This window comes from Halichoeres trimaculatus, unplaced genomic scaffold (assembly GCF_033239565.1).
Source record: "Halichoeres trimaculatus isolate MK-OKI-2021-1 unplaced genomic scaffold, fHalTri1.1 fHalTri1_scaffold_13, whole genome shotgun sequence".
NCBI lineage: Eukaryota > Metazoa > Chordata > Actinopteri > Labriformes > Labridae > Halichoeres > Halichoeres trimaculatus.
The window spans coordinates 19,820,012-19,844,848 of NW_027437191.1; the positions used below are offsets into that span (position 1 = coordinate 19,820,012).

The following is a 24,837-nucleotide window of genomic DNA, read 5'->3' on the forward strand; positions in this document are numbered from 1 at the left end:
GCAGACTGATGATGATTGTCTGATCTACCTGTGGAGTTAAATGAATGACGTTTTGCTCTGGACTAAATATACATTTTTATTTTTTTTCCTGGATGTTTTCACGAAAACATTCGCCCAAGCTTTTACTTAACCCTTTACCCGCTAAACAATCCCTCGCTGTGTCGTTATATGCGGATTTATTCATTTACTTCTGCTTGATCCGTGATCTTCACGCTAATGACAGAAACACAACACCACATCGAAGCTCTCTCCGGCACAAATACCTTGGTGTACACAACTGACGCCCACGTTAAGCGACCAATCAAGAAATTACTTTGAGCCCCTCTGTCCAATCAGAACGAGTTTGGCACATAAGTGGGCGGGTCCTGAGCAGTTCCAGAGAGGGGCATTGAGATAGTGAAGGAGAGGAGGTTTGTTGGGCACGAATGCCACTCGTTGCGCGTGCTTATAATTTGGAGAGGTGTATGCAGCGCACGGCCCGGTCGCCTTTCCAGGTGGAAATCCACGAGGAGCTGAGACCGAACTTGACTGGGACGACTGGTGAACCCGGTTCAGGACAGGTGAAATTCCCAGCAGGCTGCTGGGAAGGCCACAGGATCGATTCCGATGCAGGAAAATAACACAGCCAGCACGGGTAGGAAAACTACAAGTAGCCTTTACCTGTCTCAACGAGTCAGTCAACTTTGACCGTGTGTTAAAACATTTGTTAAAAGAAAAGAAAAATCAGCGTGAAGGGGGAGTGTGCGTCATGGCTGTTTCTATCAAAGCAGCTTAACAAGTTTGAGATATTGTTAAAGCAAATGACATTTCCTCAGCGATCAGGGGACAGTCATATTTTTATACTGGAAATATGCTACATTATTTTTTTCTCTCCTTGTAACAAGTTTGACCTTTTTTTTTCAGGATAAAAAATAAATTGTTTTTTGTCTCAAAATAGACATGCTTAATTTGCATTGTACGGTTCGCCAGTTAAATTCGACGGAAAAGCAAGGAGAAGAAATAATGGCTTTAATATTTATTCATGTGTTTATATCTTCACAATGTTACAAAAACATATTGGGTGCAGAAAATTTCAGTTGTCTCCTTCTTTTCAATTAATTTTATTTTACAATTATTGTTTTCAGCAATTATTTTCACTTCTTTTCTTTTTTTTTTTTGCGATTATTGAAGAGAACACCATTTACAGTGGCTGTTAATTTATCTTCCATTTATTTTTCAATTAATATTGCTTCATTTCTGTTTTTTTTTCCTTCAAATTATGTTTGCTTTGACGCACGGGCCCACTTCTAAATAACAACCAGGTAAGCTACATGAGATCACCAGGCTCACAGTAATGATATTAGGGCCTCGTGTTTCTGCCTGTGTTTTGCAGGTCATGGACAAAATCGCGCTGCAGAATCGTGGATATTTAACTACAACCAGTTGAAGAATAACTGAGGAGTACAAGGAAATATTTTTCATTGGATTCATTTTTTTATCATTAAAAACTTCAACTTTTATTTTGTCATTGATAAAAAAAAAGTACTTTGCCATGAAAGAGAGACTTATCAAAGAGGAATCAGTCAAAGAGCAGAGGTGAAGGACTACATTCAAAGCCGGAAGGATTTCTCTCCCAGTGAATCGGCGCAGACATGAAGGAGAAATCTAAAACTGCCGCAAGGACTAGACGAGAAAAAGAGAACAGTGAGTTTTATGAACTGGCAAAAATGTTGCCCTTACCGTCCGCCATCACCTCCCAGCTGGACAAGGCGTCCATCATAAGACTGACAACCAGCTACCTGAAGATGAGGATTGTTTTCCCTCAGGGTGAGACATTGAACGCACCACTGTCAACTATTGAGATTTTGTCTTTCTCATTAGAGTAACACTTTGAATTGTATTGTATATTTCATTACGGATTTACTACTCCTAGAAAACTTTTAGAAGTTACTCTGTAGCTAAGCGCGTTAGCATGACGCTGGAAATAAAACAAAAACATAGACAACGTACAGAGCATAAAAGTTCAGATGACGGAAAATATCCACGGGTGTAAGAAATATTCTGTTTTAACATGTGAAACACGTTTGTTGTCTTATTAATGCTTTTTAAACACAGCGCTATAAACACTTATAAGGAACAGTTATTTCAGAAATAGGCCTGCCAGAGATTTTATTAAAAAAAAAACGTAGATTCCTTTTACGCCACAAAAAAGAGGAGCAAAGCCGTTATCTCCCTCTTTTTTGTATTTAATTGATTGCGTTGGTTTTTAATTTAGTGTGTCTACAAGAAACGATCTGCCACCATCTTCACAGCTCGTCTCTGGGAGTTTTTTTTTTTTTTTTTTTTGCTGTGTGACTGAGAACCAGACGAATCAATTACTCACTGAAAAGAAAATGTGAAAAAAATGAAAAGGAAAAGACAAAAGAAAAAGGCCATGCACTGCCACTGGTCACCCGTTTACGTGAGAAGGAGACACAATTTTAAGCGGAAGAAGAATAATTTTAACGATCCAGCATTATATGGCAAATTAAATACCCACCATGCCTGCCACGTGTAGCGGACGAGCCATGTTGCTGCCATTAATGGGATCATAAATTAGACAGACACCAGACAAAAATACTATAAAACTGGTGCAGTGAAGAGTACTATTCTGCATGAAAATATAATTTTCTCCCTTCTGTATCTCCTCTTCTTTGGCGGAGTGATATCAAGCTGCTTGTCTGGCTGCGGAGACTATTTTTTTCATTTTCATTTCCAGCAGGGAGGCGAACATCTGTAATTTATTGGTGGTACCACAGCTTCATGAGATTTCTGATGAATTTCAATGAGCGACTCGCTTTGTTCTAGTTTTCTACAGAAAAAATAGTGCCACCATGCCGCAAAAATCAAGGGAAGAAAAAAAACAAGGTAATAGGAGTTAAACTGTGGGATTTTTAATTTAATGTTGTCCTGCATTAAGTTATAATTCATGCTACTTAGTGTGCTCGGATTTAAGGTGTGCATTGCGGTCGTTTTAAGGGGCACGTGGTTCTTGAACGTAGCTTGTAAACACCAACAGAGCTGAGGTTCAAGTCTGAGCAACATGTGACACGCAGGAGCGGACGGCGTAAGGGCTTTAACACTAAATAGGCCTTTTTAACAGGCATGCCTCTGGCTTTAGTGTGTGTGTGTGTGTGTGTGTGTGTGTGTGTGTGTGTGTGTGTGTGTGTGTGTGTGTGTGTGTGCGTGTGTGTGTGTGTGTGTGTGTGTGTGTGTGTGTGTGTGTGTGTGTGTGTGTGTGTGTGTGAATTTTTTTTTTTACCTTAATTCGCCTGAATGTAGATTTATAACATTTGTATTGTGATATTATTATAAAAGATTTTAAAAAAAATCATTAAAACTTTGACAAATAAAAGTAGTTACATTTTATTATTTGACGTTGCAGGTCTGGGTGAAGCGTGGGGTCATGCAAGCCGAACAAGATCTTTGGAGAATGTTGGACGAGAGCTGGGATCTCATTTACTGCAGGTAGATTATTTATCATTATTTTAATTATCAAACGTGATAATGTGGAGGCAGATTTTTATAAAACGTGTGTTGGATAGAATACGTTACATTAAAGATAATGCTGTGTTCTTTGGGTTCATACAGACGTTGGACGGATTCATCTTCGTTGTAGCTCCGGACGGGAAAATAATGTACATTTCAGAGACAGCGTCCGTCCATCTAGGGCTCTCTCAGGTCAGTTTCATACAACCATTTTCATTTAAGTCACCTATTTTTTCATTTATGATTCTAAAAAAACAGCCTTTCAATCCTTCAGCCCTTACGCTTCAATCACCTGAGTTCTTCTCAACAGGTAGAGTTGACCGGGAACAGTATTTACGAGTACGTTCATCCTGCCGATCATGACGAGATGACCGCCGTGCTGACGCCACATCAGCCATATCACTCACACTTCGTCCAAGGTAAAATACACCTCTCCTAAAATAGTCCCAAGTGAAGATTTCGTGGTCAATTTGCAATTAGATTACGACTTGGTGTGTCTTGAATCAGCATGTGGCTATTAGAGATGCAGAAGTATCACACAGATGGGGCACAGATGCAAGCAGTCTGCTGCAGTGAGCGTGCGTAATCTATCGCCTTAATACTACAGGGCGCAGTGGGAAACATTACATTGTGTCGCATTTAACCACTTATTTCAAGTTTCAATTTTTTATTTAAAAAAAGTTTTCTTTTTTTCTTTTTTATTTATTTTTTTTTTAGAGTTTTTCTAAATCTGCAGTCGTTATGTCATTTATACAATTTAGATGTATTAAAATGAAGGGCCTCCCAGTGCGTTTTTGTGAGCGTTTTTGACTGCAATGTTATTTTTGCTCCTTTTTCAGAATATGAAGCTGAGCGCTCTTTCTTCTTGCGGATGAAGTGTGTCCTCGCAAAAAGAAACGCTGGCCTGACCAGCGGTGGTTATAAGGTGGGCAATTAAACTTTATTACCGGTTGGATGTGATTAACAGCTTGTTTATAAACCAATTACTTATAAACCAACTGAAATAATTATTCAGATTAATTGAACGTAAAAATGAAAAGTGTATAAAGCTGAAATTTTTCTATGGACTGCAATCCTTTAATGATAGAAAGAAAATAAGACATGCTGCTACTGCAGTGTTCTTTAAAGTTAATAATTGAACATATCATAGGATATTATGTTTTATTAAATATTATTAGCTTCTGGTAAAGTCAAAAAATGCAATATGGCATGTTTCTAAATGAATGTCACCCTTCTAAAAAAAAAACATTTCTGAGTTGTCTTTACTCCCCTCTTTTGAACCGACTGCTCCTCCACAGGTAATCCACTGCAGTGGCTACCTGAAGATCCGTCAGTACAGTTTGGACATGTCGCCCTTCGAGGGCTGCTATCAGAACGTGGGTCTAGTGGCTGTGGGTCACTCGCTGCCTCCAAGCGCTGTGACAGAGATCAAACTGCACAGTAACATGTTCATGTTCAGAGCCAGTCTGGACATGAAGCTCATCTTCCTTGATTCCAGGTGAACAGTCTAAACATGGCATTGACGCATCAAGTCATTTCTCATTCTGTTCTTCATCATAAGTTGTTAGTATTAACATTCTTCAATTTTAAGGCTGATTTAGTTCTTAAATAAACTCCCCAGGCTAAACATTTGCCTGTGTAAGAAAAGAATTAAACACAAATCCCTGAATCACTCGACGTATTTTGAACACAGCTGTTTAATTCTCCTCCAGGGTTGCTGAGCTGACGGGTTACGAGCCCCAGGACCTGATAGAGAAAACCTTGTACCATCACGTCCACAGCTGTGACATCTTCCACCTCCGCTGTGCACACCACCTCTGTGAGTCACAACCTGCTTGCTATTATGATTCTACAATGGGCGGGCTGACCTTCTTTTGTCTGACAGTAACCTGCTGCACACATGCACACACACAACCACACACACACAAGTGCACGTGTCGTTAATTACATTAATCTCTCTCACTCTCTCCTGTCTGATTCTTCTCCCCCTCAGTGCTGGTAAAAGGCCAAGTCACCACTAAGTATTATCGTTTCCTTGCCAAGCACGGCGGCTGGGTCTGGGTCCAGAGTTACGCCACAATTGTGCACAACAGCCGGTCCTCCAGACCCCACTGCATTGTCAGCGTCAACTATGTCCTCACGTGAGTCTGGATATTTCCAACCTCGATCCAGAGAAAAAAGTTTTACATTGTAGTCGAAGTGACATTCTGAAGGCCTTCTTTGGACTTTTGTATGCTGAGGAATCATTCTGGTGTGTAAAATAGTTTCAGTCATTAATTCTTCCCCATCAATCATCTTTGTCAAACATTAAGTTGTGATATTATTGCATTTTAGACTTGAATCACTGAAGTTACATCTATACAAACAAACCATCAGCAGCAAAACTAAACTAAAAGCAGCTGCATATTTAATTATGTTTGCAGGAGGAACAGCACTGAATATTTAACTAGATTAAGCAAAATCATATCATACACTCCTGTGATCCATGCTTGAGGCTCACTTGATGGCACGATGGGTCTTTGTCTCAGAGAAATCCTTCTCTTTATCCCCCTGTAGCCTCTCTGAACAAATCTGCCAAATACTCCAGGCTGCAGGGCTCAGGCAGTTGTGTGTTATGAGAGCACAAAGCACACTCAGGCCCTTTGAGACAGCAAGACAAACACCGGGGTTCAACCCCATCAAAAAACCTCTACTGTCTTCATCGATCTGCAGTCCAAGGAAAGCAAAATCGATCAAACGGGGAACTAGGAATCAATAGCTATCTCATAGCTGGAGCACATGTTGGATTTTCCTTGTTAGGTTTTCTTGATCCACATGTCACTTTTCTCCCTGTGTTTGTGTGTGTGTCGTTGAGCGTGTGTTTGTGTGAGTATGTGTACGCGCATGCATGAGTCGCCTGGACTCTGGGTATTGATTTCTTCAATGCAGTTAGAGGAAAACAAAGTAACTGCATTAAAATGACAGTGAATTTCTGCACCAAAATTAGCTCTCACACAGAAGTAGCCAAATGCTAACACTTAGCGATAGTAAAGGAAAAACAACTACATTTAAAAAGCAAACACAAATTCAATCACCTTGCCCTGACAACATTTTAACCTAACGTGAATCCATTAATAAATCATGTTTAGAGGTTGGCCGATGGCGTATTTCAGACATGAGGTGCTCTGACATTGACCCTGAGGTGGAATTCAGCTAACACAGCTGAGTTTGCACAACGGCCCGACATTATTGGCTCAGACATAAGTCAGCCAGGGCACAGATAGGATGCAGGAGCAGCCACTGCAACTATACCTGCAAGAGCAAATAACACTCACACTGTGCGCTGGCTCTCCAAACACAGCCTTTCCCCGGAGGTGTTGTACATGAAGAATGGGTCATATTTAGAGTCATATTAAAGAGGCGGGCTGTGCAGGTCAGGGATGGGCCATCGGGTTTAAAATGCCAGGCAGCTGCTATTACATACTGTTGATGTGATAAGTTAAGAATAGGCTCATGTTTGCTGAACACTTGACACAGGAGCCTTTTCACTCCCTTGGCAGTGACACTTGGATCGAGTTCAGCCACAGGACAGTGGGTTAAAGTGTCAAAGATGGATATATGGCTACTTACAAAAACACCTCTATATACACATGATTTTTATACAGTTCCTGGAGAGGAGGATCTGTGCATTGGTAGCTCCAGTGCACATCCATGTGTTTTTGTGTGCACGCTTCTCTTTGGCATGCATGGCTGCACGGCTAAAGAGAATGATTAACTTTCTTCACAGTGTCTGTTGTTTTTCTCAGAAGTGGGGGGGCTTAATCTCTTGAACTTATCTATAATGTTGTTTTCACTTCTCATAGTTATCTCGTTATTCATGGCATTAAAGTTTCTCTGTAATATATGTCTGTGCTGCTATATCTAAATTCAATATTGGTTTGAGGCGTCTTCTGCCGACTAATTACTGATTCTGTCACTCGGTGCAGATTGTTTAGGACAGAAAACAGATGTCAGTATTGTACTTGGGAAATGCTAGCTTAACTTAATGTCGATTGAAATGATCTTTAAGAGAGGTGAACAGGGAACACAAACGATAAAAGTTGCCCTTAGTAAGCACTCAATTCCCAGTATTACAATATTCCTGCTCATTAGCCTATAGCAAACAATGCTAACACTTAGGACCAATCCCAATTGTCATTCTTACCCCTTCCCCTTGGTCCTCTGTTTTAAGGGCCAAGGGGAAGGGGTAAAAAATTAAAGCACCTCTGAGAAATGAGACACCACTCGATCCCTACTACGTCATCACACCTAGACGCTTGCTGGCTGTTGTAGGCAGAGCGACTGTTTATTCACTTCCCCTTGGTTTCAAGTGAGGTCTCCATTTGTCTGTGTTACAAGGGCCAAGGTAGCCCTTCCCCTTGATCATACAGAAAAATGTGACACCTCTTCAATACACGCGCACGTGAAAAACCCAGGGCTAAGGGGTAAGACAAGGGCTAAAGGATAGAATTGATAGTGGCCCTTAGTCTCCTGTACTGACAGGCATTGTTAATGGATGCTAGCAAGCTACTATGACTGTATTTTCATGTAGATGTTTGAAATGTGTATCTAATACATTTGTAAAGTTAGCTAACATGATAATAAATGCTAATGGATTTTTTTTAGTTCAAAAGCTGCAACAATATATTACCAACTATTTTGATTTTTGATCACAAAGTTGTCTGGAACCAGCAAATGTTTGAAATTGACATTGAAAATACCTTTGAACCAGTTTTCAATGTCTGTTTCATGGTGGCCATCTACCTTTTTCCAAAAAAAACTACTAGAGGAAAAGTGCTCATAGTGTTTTAAGAATCCTCGAAAGTATTTAACTGTAATAAGCGTATTGATGTATTATTTTGGAAAGTTCCTTGTTAAGTGTAACCCAGTTTAACATGTTGAGCTGCTGGTATACAGCCCAAAGATCTTAGTGTTTGTCCTGAGGTGGATGCTGAAATGTGTTCCAAAGTTTTTGTGTTATAGCTGGTCAGACTTTCTCTTCAATAAATCAAAAACAAACCATATGATATCTTTAGAGTAAATGGCAATCTATGTATTGCCACTTACCCAAATTTATCCAAAAATTGCAGAGCAATTCCCAGCAGGGCTAACTGTTGTGGCCTTGAGAGCCATGGGTTGAAAGTTGGTATCTGTCAATGACATGTTTTGCATTTTTCTACAGGGATACTGAATACAAGGGAATGCAACTGTCCTTGGACCAGATGAGCCCAACCAAGCCTGCCTTTCCCTACGCTGACAGTCACAGCGAAGACAGGAAGAGTACCAAGTCACGTCTAACCACGGCAAAGGCCAAAGCCAGAGTGTCACCCTACCCACAGGTAATTACAGCTTTAATGGTGAAATGAAGACAGACTACTTTGTACAAGCCTGTTGGTCAAAAAGTGGCTCTGGCTTTTTTGATTCCCGCATTTCTGTCTGCAGTTTTCAGCTTTCAACCCAGAGCGTTCAGAGTCAGATCAAGACAGCCAATGGGGAGGGAGCCCGCTGACTGACTCTGCATCTCCTCAGCTGTTGGATCCTGGTGAGGCCTCAGAGGCGTCCTGTGCCTACCGACTGTATCCAGACTCAGGATCCTTGTGCTATGGTCTGGGTCTATCAGAGGATGATCTCACCCATGCCCAAACACATCCCCACACTACCACCTGTGACCGCGTGCGATGCCAGAGTGGCCGCTACTTCCTCGGGACCCCTCAGTCAGGAAGAGAGATGTGGTGGGACGCCACGCGCTCTGTTCTCTCACTGCCGAAGACGTCCGCAGAGAACAGCGAAGGCTACGAAATCTCATCCTACCATGGAGCCATTCACGGTGAGGTGTCAGGGTTAAAACCACAACCATCTGTCCCTGAAAATAGCTCTGGTCTAGCTTCTCCTGGTAGCTCTTTTCCAAATGTTATTATGGGACATGCTAAGTTGTTTACGCCGCGTCTTGCCAGTGTAGCGATTGCTACCATCTGTTCAAAAATTGCCTGCAATTGAAAGCCAAGTTATTCCACACCTCAAACAGGGAATCAAGCCCCAGTGTGCATCTGCCAAGAGACTCAGTCTAACAGACCATGATTCTTTGTGCATTAAAAAAAGGAATACACACTTACATAGGAAACTCATAGTTAAGGCACCTGGCTCTCAGAATACCTAAGAAGTAGTGCAGGATACAGATGATGACATAGACAGTCTTGAACTTTTTAAATGTAAGAGCAAAGAGTCAAATTACTTATTGACATGATGCCAGTCACTGATTAATGGGTTTTGAAATGTTGCCATTGAACTCTTTTTACAGGACGAGGTCACTGGGATGAAGACAGTGTGGTGAGTTCACCTGATGGAGGAGGATCCACCAGTGATTCAGGTGAACGCTACCATGGTGACCACTTCCGGGCCACCCCGAGAGAGCCCAGCAAGATGGAGACCCTTATCCGAGCCACGCAGCAGATGATCAAAGAGGAAGAGACTCGTTTGCAGCAACACAAAGCGCCACTGGACGTCTCTGGACTCACCAAGGCGCACAGCCCATGCTTCACCTCTGCGTTAGCCCACCACCCTCAGCTCACCATGCCCAGTGTGGTGTGCCGTGGTCCTGGAGCCTCCAGCATCGACCTGTCCACAGAACGCCTTCATCATCGTGACGGCATCAAAGTTCAAGGTCAACATGATACTGACGAAAACACAACTAGTCCGGCATCCATGTCTCGTCTTAGCAGCCCCAGCTCAGATGGGATTCCCAGATCGGGCCTTTCTCTTGCCAAAGACTACATGCAGACTGATCTGTCGCCTCATCCTCCACAGCCTCAAGGAAGTCCACTACTCTACACAGCCCAAGATCGACAACCCCTGGACAGGCAAGCAGCCTACGCTTTGACTGGGTACTCCTTTGAGCACTTGTATGATCCAGAGAACCTGAGGAGTTACTCGGGCCTGGCTTGTGGGGGAGTCCAGTACGATGTGGCATCACATGTCAGGATGCAAGCTGAGCAGATGCAGGGACACAAAGCCACCTCAGTTATCATAACCAATGGGAGTTGACGATATCTGGTGCACATAGGTCCTGTTCTCTAGAAGAAAGTGTTGCAGGACGGTAGTGCTTGATGTACACGCAAACACTGAGCAGGTGACTGATACAAATGGAGGAATAATTTTAAAAAAGGACAGTACTGGACGCAGTGCTGGGTTGTTTTGCTCTTGGTGGCTCAAGCGCAAGTTGTGTATCTCACATTTCTCTACTGCTTTTGGTCAGAGGATGATACAAACCAGCATTTAAGAAGTGACACTGGGTACACTGAGCATTGAGCACACAGGAAAAGGGGTGCGTCCCATTTCGCAAGGTGTTATTTTAATGGAGTCGAACTGAGTTTACCTCCATGCCAAAGGCGACCCAAGTTCTCAGTCTGGTTAAACATCAAACCAGTGTTTCTGTTCCATGCACCATTGGCCATGTGGGTTAATCTGTCCTGGACATAATCTCCAAAGGTAGAAAAAAATGTGTTGTTCCATTGCCCCTTTACCTGAAAACTCCATTGCAAGGAGCATAATGGTTGACACGTGAAGTGCAACATGGGAAAGGCAAGCGTTTTACTATTGTAAGATGTCAGTGTTTCCTGGTATTTATTTGTCGGTGGGCTGTTTTCTGTATGTGTCATTTTTTCTGTCCAAGTAGAATCTTAAATGGTGAAATAAAATTAGTTTTGGTGTTTGGATGACACCAATATTAGATTTTTTTTAAATAATGAAGAATGGAAAACAGAAAAAACATCTGATTTGTAAAAGTATTAAATAAAAAAGTCATCTCCTGATTTCATGTGGGGTAGAATGCCCTCCCTTGAGGCGCAGAGATGGCATACTTGTAATCCACTTTTTACATCTAAACATCAACATAGTCTGTTTTCACTTACATTTGGAAAAGATACACTTACATTTTAAGGCCTTATTTTTTCTGTTTTACTTCGCCTGTTACCCAGTCATTCAGCTTAGGTTGAATATGCTCTTTTTGAACATACAATTGTTTTTAGAAGAATCCATTCAATTTTTGTCCTGACAGCCTCAATGGTTAAAATAATTGATATCAGCTTCTCTAAAAGTTTGTCAAATGTCTTCTGTCTCTTATTTAATTTATGATGTAAATATTCTCACACAATGAACTTTTGGGGGGGAAGTGACAAGATTATTTATTGATTGGTTTTAAAAAGTCTTAATCTAAATACAGTTGCAAACAAATACCATCTGTTCCCTTTTTTGATGTTAAACTATTGACCATCTGTCGTCTTTCAATGTTACACACATAATGCTGCCTCTGAAACACTTCTTAAATTCATTTTTATGTACACTGTAGGGAAAAAGGACACTTTTCTGAACTACAATGAGATGTATTAATATAGATTTTAAATGCAAATAGATACTCATTAAGTAAAGTTTGTGATTCTGTGTAGGGCAAAAATAATTTGCCTTGTTCACAGGATCACAATATACACAACGTATAATAAAAAAACCTGAATATTAATAAGAAAATGGGAATCAAAAGTTAACAGCCATGCATTGATTCAGTTTTTTCTTATTGTTTTTTTTTTAAGTTATTGTAAAACCCTGCCACTATCAAGCAGCTAAAATCACCTGACCAGAGCAAATTCTTCTATTCTGCCTAGCCAGGTGAATAGCATGATTGACTTAAAAAAAAAAAGATTTTTCTTTCCTTAGAAAACTGTAATTAGATTTTTCTGAGCAACATCAACATAGAAGTAAATTGAACATCTCACCCCAAAAATAGAAAAAAAGAAGAAAAGTCTTCATATATATATATATATATATATATATATATATATATATATATATATATATATATATATATATATATATATATATATATATATATATATATGCACTCCTATGTGGAGTTTTCTTTTTTTCATATTTTCTTTTATTTATATGTATAAGAAAAAATACAAGCAAAAAGGAAACCTTCAAAATTTTAACAGCCTGAAAACTTAGAGCTGGTTTTCTTGTCTTTTTCAGTCCACAAATCCTGAGAAAATGCCAAAACCAATAATGCAAAGAAGTTGCCTTTTTTAATTTTACGATAAATGAATCTTGGAAAAAGCTACCTGATACCAAAAGCAGCTGGGAAATGTTTTCAGGAAAATTTCCAAAGTTTTTTAACAGGGACTATTCTGATCTGCGGATAGACAACACATAGGACTGACTCAAATAATGCCCATGTGATGTTGACAATAACTAACAACATTAATATAAGTCGTGTTCTCCACTTCTTGTAGTTGTCCCCTGCTACAAGTCATTGAATGAGGGCATTGTTTCACAGTATAATACAAGCCATTACAACAGCAAACAGCTATTAGGACCACAGAGCTGTCACGTCATAAATGGACTTGCAGCAGCACGTTCCTGTTGTTTGGAGCTGTTGAACCTGCACATTTAGCCGCTCTGACCTCTGCTCACAGCCAATTTGGCTGCCATGTATTTTAATATATGTAAGTTATTCACATGTAGCCAGAGAGCTGGCTGGCCTGCCTGCTTGGCTGTCTGAGCTGGGAGGGACCTGGACCCAGTCTGGGCCGAGGTGCAGAGTTCCCATCAGTCACTGCTGACGTGACCATGTGATGCTCTGCCAAATATCAGTGCTGCTGTCATTCCAGGAGGTACAACTACTACAACTGCTGTTGACATCACTAAGGTTGAGAAAAGTGTGCGTGTGTGTGTTTATTGCTGAGATACTCAATAATAGGAGTTTTTTTCTTCTAAACACTGGGGCTTTGCCTGATGTGCCCTGAAGGCTTTCACGTGTAGAGTCAGCTACAAATGTGGCCAAACACTGGGCCCTCTGCCCAGACTCTGCACACTTACTTACACCCCCTCACCCTCCTCCCCCCTCCACCAAGACCCTCTCCACCCCGTCTTAGTCCCTTCAAAAGAAACAGGATTTTACAGCCTCAGAAGAAAAAAAAGAAGAAATTTCATGTGATAAAGGTTTGTATTTTATTTTTTTGAAGGAAAAGTTGATAAGGCTTTGATTAACTTATCCATTACTGGAGGTGTTCATACATTACTCATGCTCGGGTTCTATCATTAAAGTTTACTTTAAAGCCTTTTCCACACATGCACTCCTAAAGATTTCCATAACATTTCCGGACAATCCTTCACTTTACTTTTTCATATGCTCAAGATATCTGAAAAGATGGAAAGGTTGATTTTCACACTATGCTGGCAGCTTTTTGCTTTTAAACCAACACTTAATGTTACTGGATATATTCACAGTATTGACCAGAAAGTACCAGTGAGCAGAAAAAATATAAAGCAGCTTCAATTCAAAAACAGCTTCCATGATATGAATGCTTGAATTTTCCTTACTTTTACCTGCTGGTTCTCACATCCCTCACACCAACTCCTTATGGAAATTTTTATGGAAACTTTTTCATCAAAATGTCAAAATTTCCATCTGAAAAGAAGTCAAGTAGAAGAACTGTGAACCATTACTAATTGGAAATTCTTGTATGACATGTAATAACTTCAAAACCGTATTCAAAAGCAATGCTTTCAAAGTTACTCTGCTTCTCAGCTGGCTATAAAAACAAGAGCATTTGGGGATGAAAGGATATCCTTAGAATTTCCCGCAAAGTTTTGATAAATAAGTAGGAAAAATCTGACGTTCAGTCTGTTTTTAAATCAATCAGACATATTTTGTTAGGTATGCTGTTTCAAGGATAACTTTCCATTTCCGTAAAAACACTCCATCCTCCCCTGACAATAACAAGCAACAGTCAGTGTTACTCCCTTACTACTACAAATAAATAGCATAAGTCAGTGTTTTGAACAGTAATGCATGAGCAGTTAGAGCTACAGAGGAAGGTTGAGTGCAGTAAAATCTTAGTGTTGGAAAGGAGACATGCGGCAGCCACAAAATACCACAGTGCAGGTGGTGAGGCTCAGAGTCGCCCCTGAATGTCTGCTTGATTGATTTCAGGCCCAGGATTGAGGCACAACTGCATATTCATACATCCATTAAAGTGCCCCCCCTACTTGTGCCTCTATAATTCTGCCAGGCTCTTGGTAAGCAGACATCTCTATATAGCTGCTCCAGACCAGCGTGGAGGAAAATGTTTCAACATGTTTTCGAGTGTGAATGAAAATGTTACAGTTCTTGATGTCCCGATATTCCAGCATTACAATTTCTTGACTTTAATATAGCCTTGGTGTGTGAACTCAAACAAAGCATGGTAGTGTTCATTTCCCTGCACTGCTGCCGGTGACTCACCTGCAAATGAATCAGCCAGGGGCAAAAACAGCACAGGACCTGGGAAAATCATTGAACCAGGGCATTGAACGACACCTCTGCAGTAGACCTCATTGCGCCAGAACACATTTAGATGTTCTGATCGGGTGGACCAGGATATTGAGGTCATCCGGTCGATTTGATTGGCTGAGCCCGGAGACTAAGGTCAGTCTGTGAATTAGAGAGGAAATAAGGTTTGTCTTTGTGTCACAGCAGCTGATTAGAGAATGCTCCTTGGCAAAGATCTGGCTAATTACAAGCAGTAAAAACAAGTGCTGTGTACTTTAAACCTCATAACGTTTTAAAGTTATGGTAGTTTTATGCCATTTCTATTTTTTTATACTCATGTTCTATGAATTTCCATGAATAAGGCGAGTGATATTAAATGCAATTTTTTCTATCAACCAATCTAAATCAGCAAGTCTGAATGTGTTTGGTTTTTTAAACAAGCTTTCACTACATCTTTAACAAGTAGAGAGGGAAATATGATATCTAATATCTATAACATCCATATAAAGTAACAATACTGCACGTCCATATGCAACTGTGCAAATTTTCAAACTGTTACATATTCTTATCTTGTAGAAATTCTTGAATCAGTCTGTAAATTGCTCGAAATGGCCTGTACTAAAACTAGCATGAGATCTTTACAAGTTCTTCCCAAGACTTGATGGTAATGGAAATGATAAGGTCATCCCATCAAACATCTTCTTACTAATTCATCACATCTTGGAGGCGGTGGGCCTCAAATACCAAGGTCTGCCCCTAGCTTTGCCACCAACAGGCCTCCAGTTTGCTGGCCAATCAGAAGGAAGGAGGGAAGGTGGTTTGTGGAGCAGGGAGTCTTAAAGAGACAGCAGCTAAAACAAAGCATTGCAAATAGAGGCTAAAATAAAGATTTATTTGAAACAGTGTAAAATAAATAATGTTGGTAGTTGTAATTAGCTTTAATAAACTACAAAAACCAAGTAACAACAATAAAAGAACACTTCACCCTGTACAGTAATGTAGGTATGTGACATGTTTACATGTTACTGAGCCCAATATTAGATTTAGTTGTTCATTGTTTGGCAAAACTCAGTTATGAAACTTGGTAGTGGGATTAATTGATGGTAGTTCTTTGGTCTTGTAACCAATTTTTTGACAACATAGTACAACAGTAGCTTAATAACTAACTTACAAACTAGCTTAAGTGTCAAGTGATGTACAGTAAACTCCAGGTCTTAAACATATGCTGGATAAAACATGATGGTTTTCCTGCCAGCCTCACCTAATGATAACTACAGAAATGTTTTTTAGCTCAACAATGACAGTCACTGCATTTGAAATACTGATCCAAGCCAGCTTTCAGTCAACTCAGAAACAAGCAGGGAGCTACAGCACACCCACCTATATGTCAGCCAGCCCTAATACTGATCCTGCTTATCTATGCGTATCAACAATGCATAACCCCTCCCCCTGCAAACACACAGTCTACAGTTTGTAGAAATAAAAAAATACATTACACTTCTGCATCAGCCTTAGTTTTCAACATTGTAGGCTGCTGCTAGTTTTGAAGGCCTTATCTGGCAAGCAACAAGCCTCTTTTGTGACAAAAATCCTGATTCATGATGGCAAATTTAGAGATTCTGAAGTTCAAAACTAACTTTTTATATGATCAGATGGATGTTTCCAACTACAGTGAGTGACTCAAGATCAATCACGGTTTCTTGTAAAGTCAAAGGGTGCATATCTTGAAGCTAGCAGTTTGGGTTCATTTTGGAATGACAGTCTCTTGCCTCATGCTATACCCCCCTTCCCCAGTTTCTTACCCTATCCACTATCTAATTGCTCAAATGTAGGCATTAAAAAAACTAGAAAAGCACTTAGAGAGCGCAGACCTCCACCAAGTGTATTGTGATGGTCACGCAACACTTTAGTCCTACTTTAATGTTATACTCCCTTTCAGCAGACTGTCTGCTACAATTTGGTGTTAGTTGCAGGTTTGTACGATAATTTGTTTCCTGACAGTGGTGAAAATTATGATGACCCAGCACATATTTAACATTCTGGATCTCAGTATCCAGAATATTGCCAGGATCTGGATCGTATTTTTACAGCTGTCAGAAATGACTGTGACCTTGTCTTGTATTGTTTTTCAAAGCGATCCAACCATTTGTGGTGAAAACGGCCCTATCTGACAATGGTAAAGAATCCTTTAAAAAAAATCCTGCATCCAGATGGTGATCCAGATCAAAAATTTAATCACTTCTTCCTTATCCCATTTTGAACATTTCCTGAAATTTTCACCATGATCCATTTGTTAGTTTTTGAGTTATGTTGTTTACAGACAAACAAACTCTCCCCAAAACATAACCTGAGGTAATTATAAAGAAAAGAGTCCTGTGCAGAAGTTTCAGTTTTGTCTATTTTTGGTGACTACAGTGTACAAATTGGTGCCACTAACCATTTCCATTAGCAGTAAAATTTATGGTCCATCTTTGCAATGAGTTATATTTTAAAGAAAGCCTGTTACAAAGGTGTGCCTTCCTTCATCTGTTTCTTACTTTGAATTTAAACAGATGCAAAGAAATATTCAATTCATATGCTTTCAAAACTACAAAATGGTTTGTCCAAATAGAGTAAAATTCCGCATTGTGTGACTAGAGTACCTTTTAAAACTACAACTTTGATGTGGAACTACTTCCTCCAGGAAGAATGCTAATCATTTTTGTCAAAATCACAAAGAAAAAAAAGATTATTTTTCCAAAACCATATCAAAAGCACCTTAATTTGAAACTCACTAATCCCTCTGCAATGAGGCTATTAAAAAAAGACTACAAGTACAATATCCTGATCTTCTGTCACACGCACATATACACACACACCGCCAGGGCTTAGACGGTGTGAATCTAATGCCCTCCAATCCTGTCAATCCCTTTGTTCCTGATTTCACGCTTGATTTGCCCACAGCTTGAATCTGGCTGCTATCAGCGCTCTTCTCTCTGCTTTCACTGCTGCCAACAAATCTACAGAGCCACCCAGGATCCATGGCTCCTCTATCCCTCTCTGTCTCTCTGTCTCTCGGCTTTCCTGTGCCATTGTTTGCAACAACATCACTGCTTTCCAAACTCGTGCTACAGAGTTGTGTTAGCTTGTTTGTGTTCAACTCTGTCCCTTTTTCTGTAAACACAAACAGCAATCTGCCAAGCTCACAACAGAGAGAATTCAGATTCTTTCCTGATTTATTATGCTGTTTGAAATTATTCCATTAGGGAGACATGTAAGCACAAGAAACCCACAGGAGGTATATCTATATTAAATGATTTCCTGTAGAGTTGCAGGAGTAATGCCCCTCGTGCATTGACAACAGTGCGACATGCACGCTACAAATCGCTCACAAATCTTCAGATTGATTCAACACCTCTCCAGAGAGGCCTTTCAGCCGCTCTGTTTTGAAATCTTCTGCATCTAAAGTGGCACATCAGCCAGGCTCCTCTTCTGCTCCTGCATCCCTGCAGCACTCGTAACCGAGCTGGTGTTGTGACAGCTGTTGGGGGAGGAAGAGAGAGGGAGAGAGGAGAAGGAAAGACAAGGAGAAAGAAGGAGAAAAGGAAGGAGCGAGGAGCAAGTCCCTTGAGAAAGGGTGCCAGTGCTCCACGGCTGCGAGTCACCGCCTGCATGCCAATGAGGAGATTCCCCTGCAGCAGCAGCAGCAGGAGGGGCTGCTGCAGACACACAAGCACTATAGTCCTTCATAGTCACATTACACACTCTCCACACAGAGACGGACACCAGATGGATCTCTGGTGGGATGATCAGATTCAAATTACTCCAAACAAGCTGATGATAATTATCTCTTCTTTAATTATTTTAGCAATTATTCTCTTTACATGCAATAATTGTTTTTTTTTATCACTTAAGGATGACCAACGCTCATTAAACGTGAAGTCAAAAACAGATAACTGTAATTCTACAGGAAAGGCTAAAATATGTGCAGTGTATTTAGGGGTAGTAAATCATTTTTTTGTCATTGCATTCAACACACACATAACATACACAACAAAGTTCATTTGAGCTGCAGTCCATGCACAAAAAGGTTAACAATATAATTTGTATGAGTTTACAGTTTCACTACGAAGCTAAGGGGATCTGTTTGGTTCCTTCAAGTATGATAAAACCAACAATTATTAATGATCCAGTTATTTCAATTCACATTTTAGCTTCTGAGTAAATTTGGAGCACACAAAAAGTTTGCACAAACAAACCTAAACAAACGTCGTGTTCTTTTTTGAGTTCTTATGTTGAGGACCTGATTAAAAAAGCATAGATGCATTGCCTTCATACATTTGACTTTTACGATGTGTATTAAAACAAAAGTTAATTGCCTGTGTCTAGTTTGATCAAAAGTTGCGTATCATACTCCCACCATCAAGCTTCAAAGTGTGTCTTTGGGAACCAAGAGGTGACATCACAAAGACTGAACCAATGCTCTCTGTTGATCAAATCAAAAGTGAGCAGTAGCAAAATACAAGTAAATAGCAGTTTCAATATATTGTTTTGAACAGTTTTTTTGCTTTTTAAAATATAACCAATACAGTTAAGGGTTTTCCTAGCTTTCCTGAAAATCAAAAACACCCTAAGTGTCTGCTTCTTTTTTTTTTTTCAATTGGAAATAGATCAAGTATTTAAACACAAGCCACGTATACATGGACCCAAATATTCCACTTGCATTCGTTTATTTGCTCAAACGGAAAGAATTTAACCTTTGTATACACCTCACTTAGAAAGAAAAGTGCCAATCCCAATGGACATATAATCTGTTTCACAGGGGTGGAATATTCCTTTCCCAAACCGATTGAGGTATCATGTATCCACTCATACTGAAAGTTGTCAGGGTGCGTTCTTTCAGCGCATGCTCAGATATGATTTAAGATGCTACTAGAGACGTTCCTCAATTTGTTTACGTTTGTTTGCGCATGCCCCATAAGATAAGATAAGATAAGTCATACTTTATTAATCATTGACTATTCTGTTTGAAGACCAGAGATTGGAGTATTCCTTTCTATAGCTACGGTTACATGAGGGGTTTTTCATCCGAATGGAATCTTTCTGAATGACTTTTCTGAAAACAATGGTGTACATGGAAAGGAATATTCCAATCTCTGGTCTACATGTGCCACTATAATGAAACAAATAGTCAACAAGGCATGCGCAGAAAAACGTAAACATCACATGATTTATCAAAGTTGTGTCTTACGTCATATCTGAGCATAGGCTGAAAGAACGCACCCTGACAACTTTCCGTTTGAGTGGATACATGATACCTCAATCGGTTTGGGGAAAGGAATATTCCACCCCTATGAAACCGATTAATTGTCCATTCGAATTGGCACTTTTCTTTCGGAATGAGATGTATACAAAAGTTAAGTTCTTTCCGTTTGAGCAAATAAACCGAATGCAAGCAGAATATTTGGGTCCATGTGTACGTGGCTAATGTATACTATTGTTTTCAGAAAAGTCATTCAGAAAGATTCCATTCGGTAAGACGAAAAACTCCTCATGTAACCGTGGCTACTGTCAACAAAGTCACTCTAAATAAAATAGGGGGGGACCTTTTGAGATCCTCTCTGTCAACAGCAGTTCCAAGTGCGACTTTTTTTAATGGGTGTTTCTGTTACTTCTGGAACAAGCAGAATAGACTCAAGAGGACATTCAAAGAATTGCAGTTTTCAGCACTACCACATCAGCTTCATATCTCACAGCCAAAGGGTGCTGTTTGGTTAAAACTAATAATCAGACAAAACAAAGAAAAACAGTATTTTCAAACTATAGCTGCATTAATCACTAGCAGAAAGGGCTTGGAAATTGAGGTTGTGAGCACTGCCAGTGCAAAAAAAATCTCATTTGGTGAACACAGGCCCTCACAGTCTCCCCAGAGTGATGAAAGGTGCAGTTAGCCTAGAAAATACCATTTCCAATATTGATCAGGGGAAGACTTTTAATTACCTGCTGTGTTAAAAGTAGAGGTTCTGGTGCTGAAACAGGTTGTAAATGTGCAAAACCAAGAGCTTGAACTAAACAGACACAGAAGTGCAAGAGCCCAGTGAGAGAGTAGTTAGTTATTTCATTTTAACGTTTAATCATTTCTCTCCAACAGCAGAAGAGTCACATCTGTTGCTAGCAGCAGCAGAGTGTGTTAAAGAGCACTGGCTGAATGTAACCACCTCCTCTCCGCTCAGCCCTCCTCCAGAAGAATTAATAACCAATTATGTCAGGTCACTCCACCAGATGGTCCTATCAGATGGGCCCACTGTCTGAACCTCACCTCTAACAGGCACCTCTGACCCTGGCAACATGGAGGCAGAGGCCCAAGGATGGAACCAGGGGGACCATGTGAGGGTGTGGGGTGCACATAAAGAAATAGAGGGGGTGCAGACCGGGCGTGTCCGATCAGTGTTGGATGGCTGCTTTTTAAAGCTCCATGAATACAAGGCTCCCCGCCCGGGCCCTGATCTCCATGGTCATGATTCTGTTATTACACGCCGTGTTCCTGTGATGGGCAGATGGCTCAGAGCATCCACACACACACATTCACATGCATTCAGCACACACCGCATCGATGGACACAACCTGATACTCCCCTTTCTTGTCTCATTAGGAGGCTATAGAAACATTAGAACATAATAGGGGGGAATTAAGTGCCTGTGTGGATGTCAAAGGGGGGATATGGCAGAAGATTGGGATGAGGTCTAACACGTGAATGGTGGGTTTCCTCAGCTTTGTGCACTGATTAGAGCTTTGGACAGGGCTGATGGGTAAAAGACGAACCCTCTGGGACAGAGCGGCTTTTAAACGGACACTTAAACAGCCAGGAAAGTGACAACAGTGATAAACAGGCATCAAAGCTCTCGGCTGTACGTGTCAGGTGAAAGACAACAAGGGTTTAGCATTTAGATACGAAAAAGTCTTACATGTCCAGGGATGTCATTTATAGTGACAGTGAAGGATGTCAATGGAAAAACTGCCTTTTTTAGATGACAAGAAACTGTTACATTAAACTCTTGTTTGAAATCATTCGCGCTGTTGATCTTATTGTGATATAGAATATCTCAACAATTACTCTTTCTTGGTTCACCAGATTTTTTTTTTTTTTTTTTTTAAGATGGTAAACTTTTGCATCTCTTGGCAACATGTTGCACTGTCTTGATGAAAATTCACCAACTATTTTACATGACATATGAATGTATTGTGTCTATTCTTTAATATTTTTTGTTGTCTTTCTTATTCAACAGTTAATTTCATCTTGTTTTCAACTTTATTGCTATTCACTAAAAGCCAATTAGAATTGCAATGAGAACCAGATTCAGAATGGTCTTTATTCACCAAGTATCTTCAAAAGAATAAAAGGAATTTGACAGTAAACATCATAAATAACAACAGACATTAAGTCATTAAAAAAAACTTTTTAACCAAAAAATATGCATAAACATTTAGGTTAAATGGGAATAGAGCAAGGACATTACCAATATGTGCAATAGGGGTTGGGAGAAAAAAAAGGAAATACAATATATGTGGATTTTTTCTTTGACAATATCAAAATCGGGATTCTTTGTCAAAAATTTTTTTTCAAAGTCAAATTCTTCATTTTAGTGTTTGTTTATAAACTGGTTTGAAAACAAAGTTACCACTTTTCTCCAGCAGAGGGTGAAATGTTTTTCTCTGACTCACGTGATGTGCATTTTATCAGAAAATATGGCTCCTGATGTAGTCTGTAGACATTATCATCATCATCTAACTTTTTTCTAACTTTTTCCCATGGTCCGGTGTTAAAAAAGCAAACTTAAATCGCAAAAATAGCAAATATCGAAGAATCACAATTTGAATCGAATCAGCATCTGAAATCAAAATAGAATTGAATCGCCAAAACAGCATATCATCTCAATGGTGAAACATTACATTTAAAGAGATGTTAAACTCAAAGGAAGTGTGAAAAGATCTCAGACCCTGTACTAATATTTCGCTATGGTAAGGGCTAATACAGTGTGAAAAGCATTTACTGCCTTTTATGATTTTCTTCTATTTTTCTTCTATTTTTCTTCCAGATATACATACTTTTATGCTTTATAAAGAGAAACTGTCATTGGTCATCTCCAAATCGAAAGGTTTGGGATTAGATCCCAGGTCCCACTGTCCACATACTTAAGTGTCACTGAGCACTTCACCCCAAACTGTCCCGTGCTGTGCCATCAGTGTGTGAATGGGGTTGGTTAATACTGATGGTGCTTTGCAAAGCAGCCTCTGTCATCACTTCATGAACATGGTGTGAAAGTGACATTTGCTGTATAAACAGTTTGTAAAAACGTAGGAGAGGGTTTGCCAAAAACACAAGCAATTTGAGAATCAATGTACAAAAAGTGCATTTAATAAAACAAAAAACATTAATCTCTACATTATCCCTTCATTCACAATCCACCAAGCTGTAATAACTCTTTTAAAGTTGTCACATGAAAGCCCCTAAACTCTTGAGCAAACAGGAACTTAAGCAGAGCTCCCTCGTGCGAGTCTCCAGGACCGGCTGACATCTCCTCCTCGTGTTTGAGCAGGAGAGACAAGACAAAGCAGCTAAGAAGAAACCAAACAAAGACACCTTAAAAAGGATTTAAGGTTTTACCACATCTCTCATTCTTTTTGACTTTCTTTTGTCTTTAAGCGGGAAAATGGTGAAAAAAGGAGCGACTCTGACCGCTGTCTGCACTTACGACACAATTTAGCTGAGCTTGAAACACTTCAAGACAAGAAATCAAAGATATAACGAAATGTAAAGGGGATTGTAGTCGTCACTCACTTTATTACAGCAATAGACCTGACACATGTTCTTAAACACAGATAATTAGTTGTGTAAAGGTTCATCATTATCATTACAACATTACTTTCTGCCATTGTGGCGCTAAGTGTTTAACAAGATTAGCCTTCTGGTCACGTTTCTCCTCTCAGGCGAGCAGACAATGGACAACTTTACAAGCTGGTGGCACCATGCTCTTCTTGTTCCTGGATTTTGGCTGCATCCTCATGGATAAGGAGAGAACTAACCAGTCTGCTTTTTGTTTTCAAGAAATATTTGGGGAGTCTCTGTAAAATTCAATGAGTTTTGCAAAAAAATAATATTCACCACCATAATACAAAAGAGTTACTGAAATAAACAACATAAATATTACGGTTACAAAAGGGCTTTACTGACCCTTATGGTCAGGCTCAGGCCCTAGTTACATCAGTCTATCAGGAAAACAATGTGCTATTCACTGACAATGTTAGTGGTCAATGTTTATTGGTCATTTTGCATTAGTTGAATGATAAAAAAAGCCAAATCAACAACTGCAAGTTAATATATATATATATATATATATATATATATATATATAATATAATATATATATATATATAGTCATGATGAAAATTCACCAACTATTTTACATGACATATGAATATATTGTGTCTATTCTTTAATATATATATATATATATATATATATATATATATATATATATATATATATATATAATATACATACAATGCATGTACTTAAAGGGAGGAAACTAGTAAAAATTCAAACACATCAAATCTCAAATTGTATCTTGAGTGTCGGTAAAAAAGATAAACAAGACAAAAAGACGTAATGCAAAATGCATTAGTATTACAATCTTTATCACTAGAAGAGAAGAAAACAAGCATATATCCATTTTATAGGCACCATTGGTGGATTAGTTTCAGCATGTGTCCTTTGTTCAGAGGTTGTTGTCCTTTTTGCAGCATGTCTTACCCACTGTTAACTCGCCATGTCTTTTCAGCTGTCCTAGCAATATGGGTAAAAATACCCCAAATTAACCAAAAAACATGTGTTTCAGCTAGAGACTGTAGAATAAATGGATGTAGTCTCCCCAACTTCACCTGTCTGTTTCTGAAACAGATTTTTGAAGCAAACTGGCTGGCATGGCCATATTGGAAGTTGGGCCTCCACACAGCTGCAAGGGGCTGAGCTG

At 39.6% G+C, this 24,837-nt stretch overlaps 1 protein-coding gene and 1 long non-coding RNA gene across 4 annotated transcripts in view; one reads left to right on the forward strand and one right to left on the reverse strand.

Moving 5' to 3' along the window:
* LOC141802371 (uncharacterized) overlaps positions 1 to 24,837 on the reverse strand; it is an 82,315-nt gene that overhangs the window by 39,727 nt on the left and 17,751 nt on the right. The gene's annotated exons all lie outside the window — the stretch shown is intronic.
* LOC141801831 (single-minded homolog 1-like) lies at positions 436 to 11,680 on the forward strand. Of its 2 annotated transcripts, XM_074685127.1 has the most exons (12): positions 436 to 634; positions 1,373 to 1,806; positions 3,404 to 3,486; positions 3,610 to 3,699; positions 3,818 to 3,926; positions 4,347 to 4,432; positions 4,806 to 5,005; positions 5,220 to 5,326; positions 5,501 to 5,648; positions 8,708 to 8,864; positions 8,968 to 9,352; positions 9,824 to 11,680. In XM_074685127.1, the coding sequence occupies exons 2-12, from the start codon at positions 1,632 to 1,634 to the stop codon at positions 10,564 to 10,566; spliced, it is 2,283 nt and encodes a 760-aa protein (XP_074541228.1). In that variant the 5' UTR covers positions 436 to 634; positions 1,373 to 1,631; the 3' UTR covers positions 10,567 to 11,680. The 2 variants fall into 2 exon arrangements, with proteins under 2 accessions (XP_074541228.1, XP_074541229.1); XM_074685128.1 differs by lacking the exons at positions 436 to 634; positions 1,373 to 1,806; positions 3,404 to 3,486 and having other exon boundaries at positions 3,627 to 3,699; positions 3,822 to 3,926.

Bases quoted from the DNA above. Each gene is read 5' to 3' on its own strand.
- LOC141801831 (XM_074685127.1), top strand. From the start codon at position 1,632: ATGAAGGAGAAATCTAAAACTGCCGCAAGGACTAGACGAGAAAAAGAG. The intron at 1,807-3,403 runs GTGAGACATTGA...TTGACGTTGCAG, and splicing joins GAGGATTGTTTTCCCTCAGG to GTCTGGGTGAAGCGTGGGGT. The intron at 5,649-8,707 runs GTGAGTCTGGAT...ATTTTTCTACAG, and splicing joins AGCGTCAACTATGTCCTCAC to GGATACTGAATACAAGGGAA.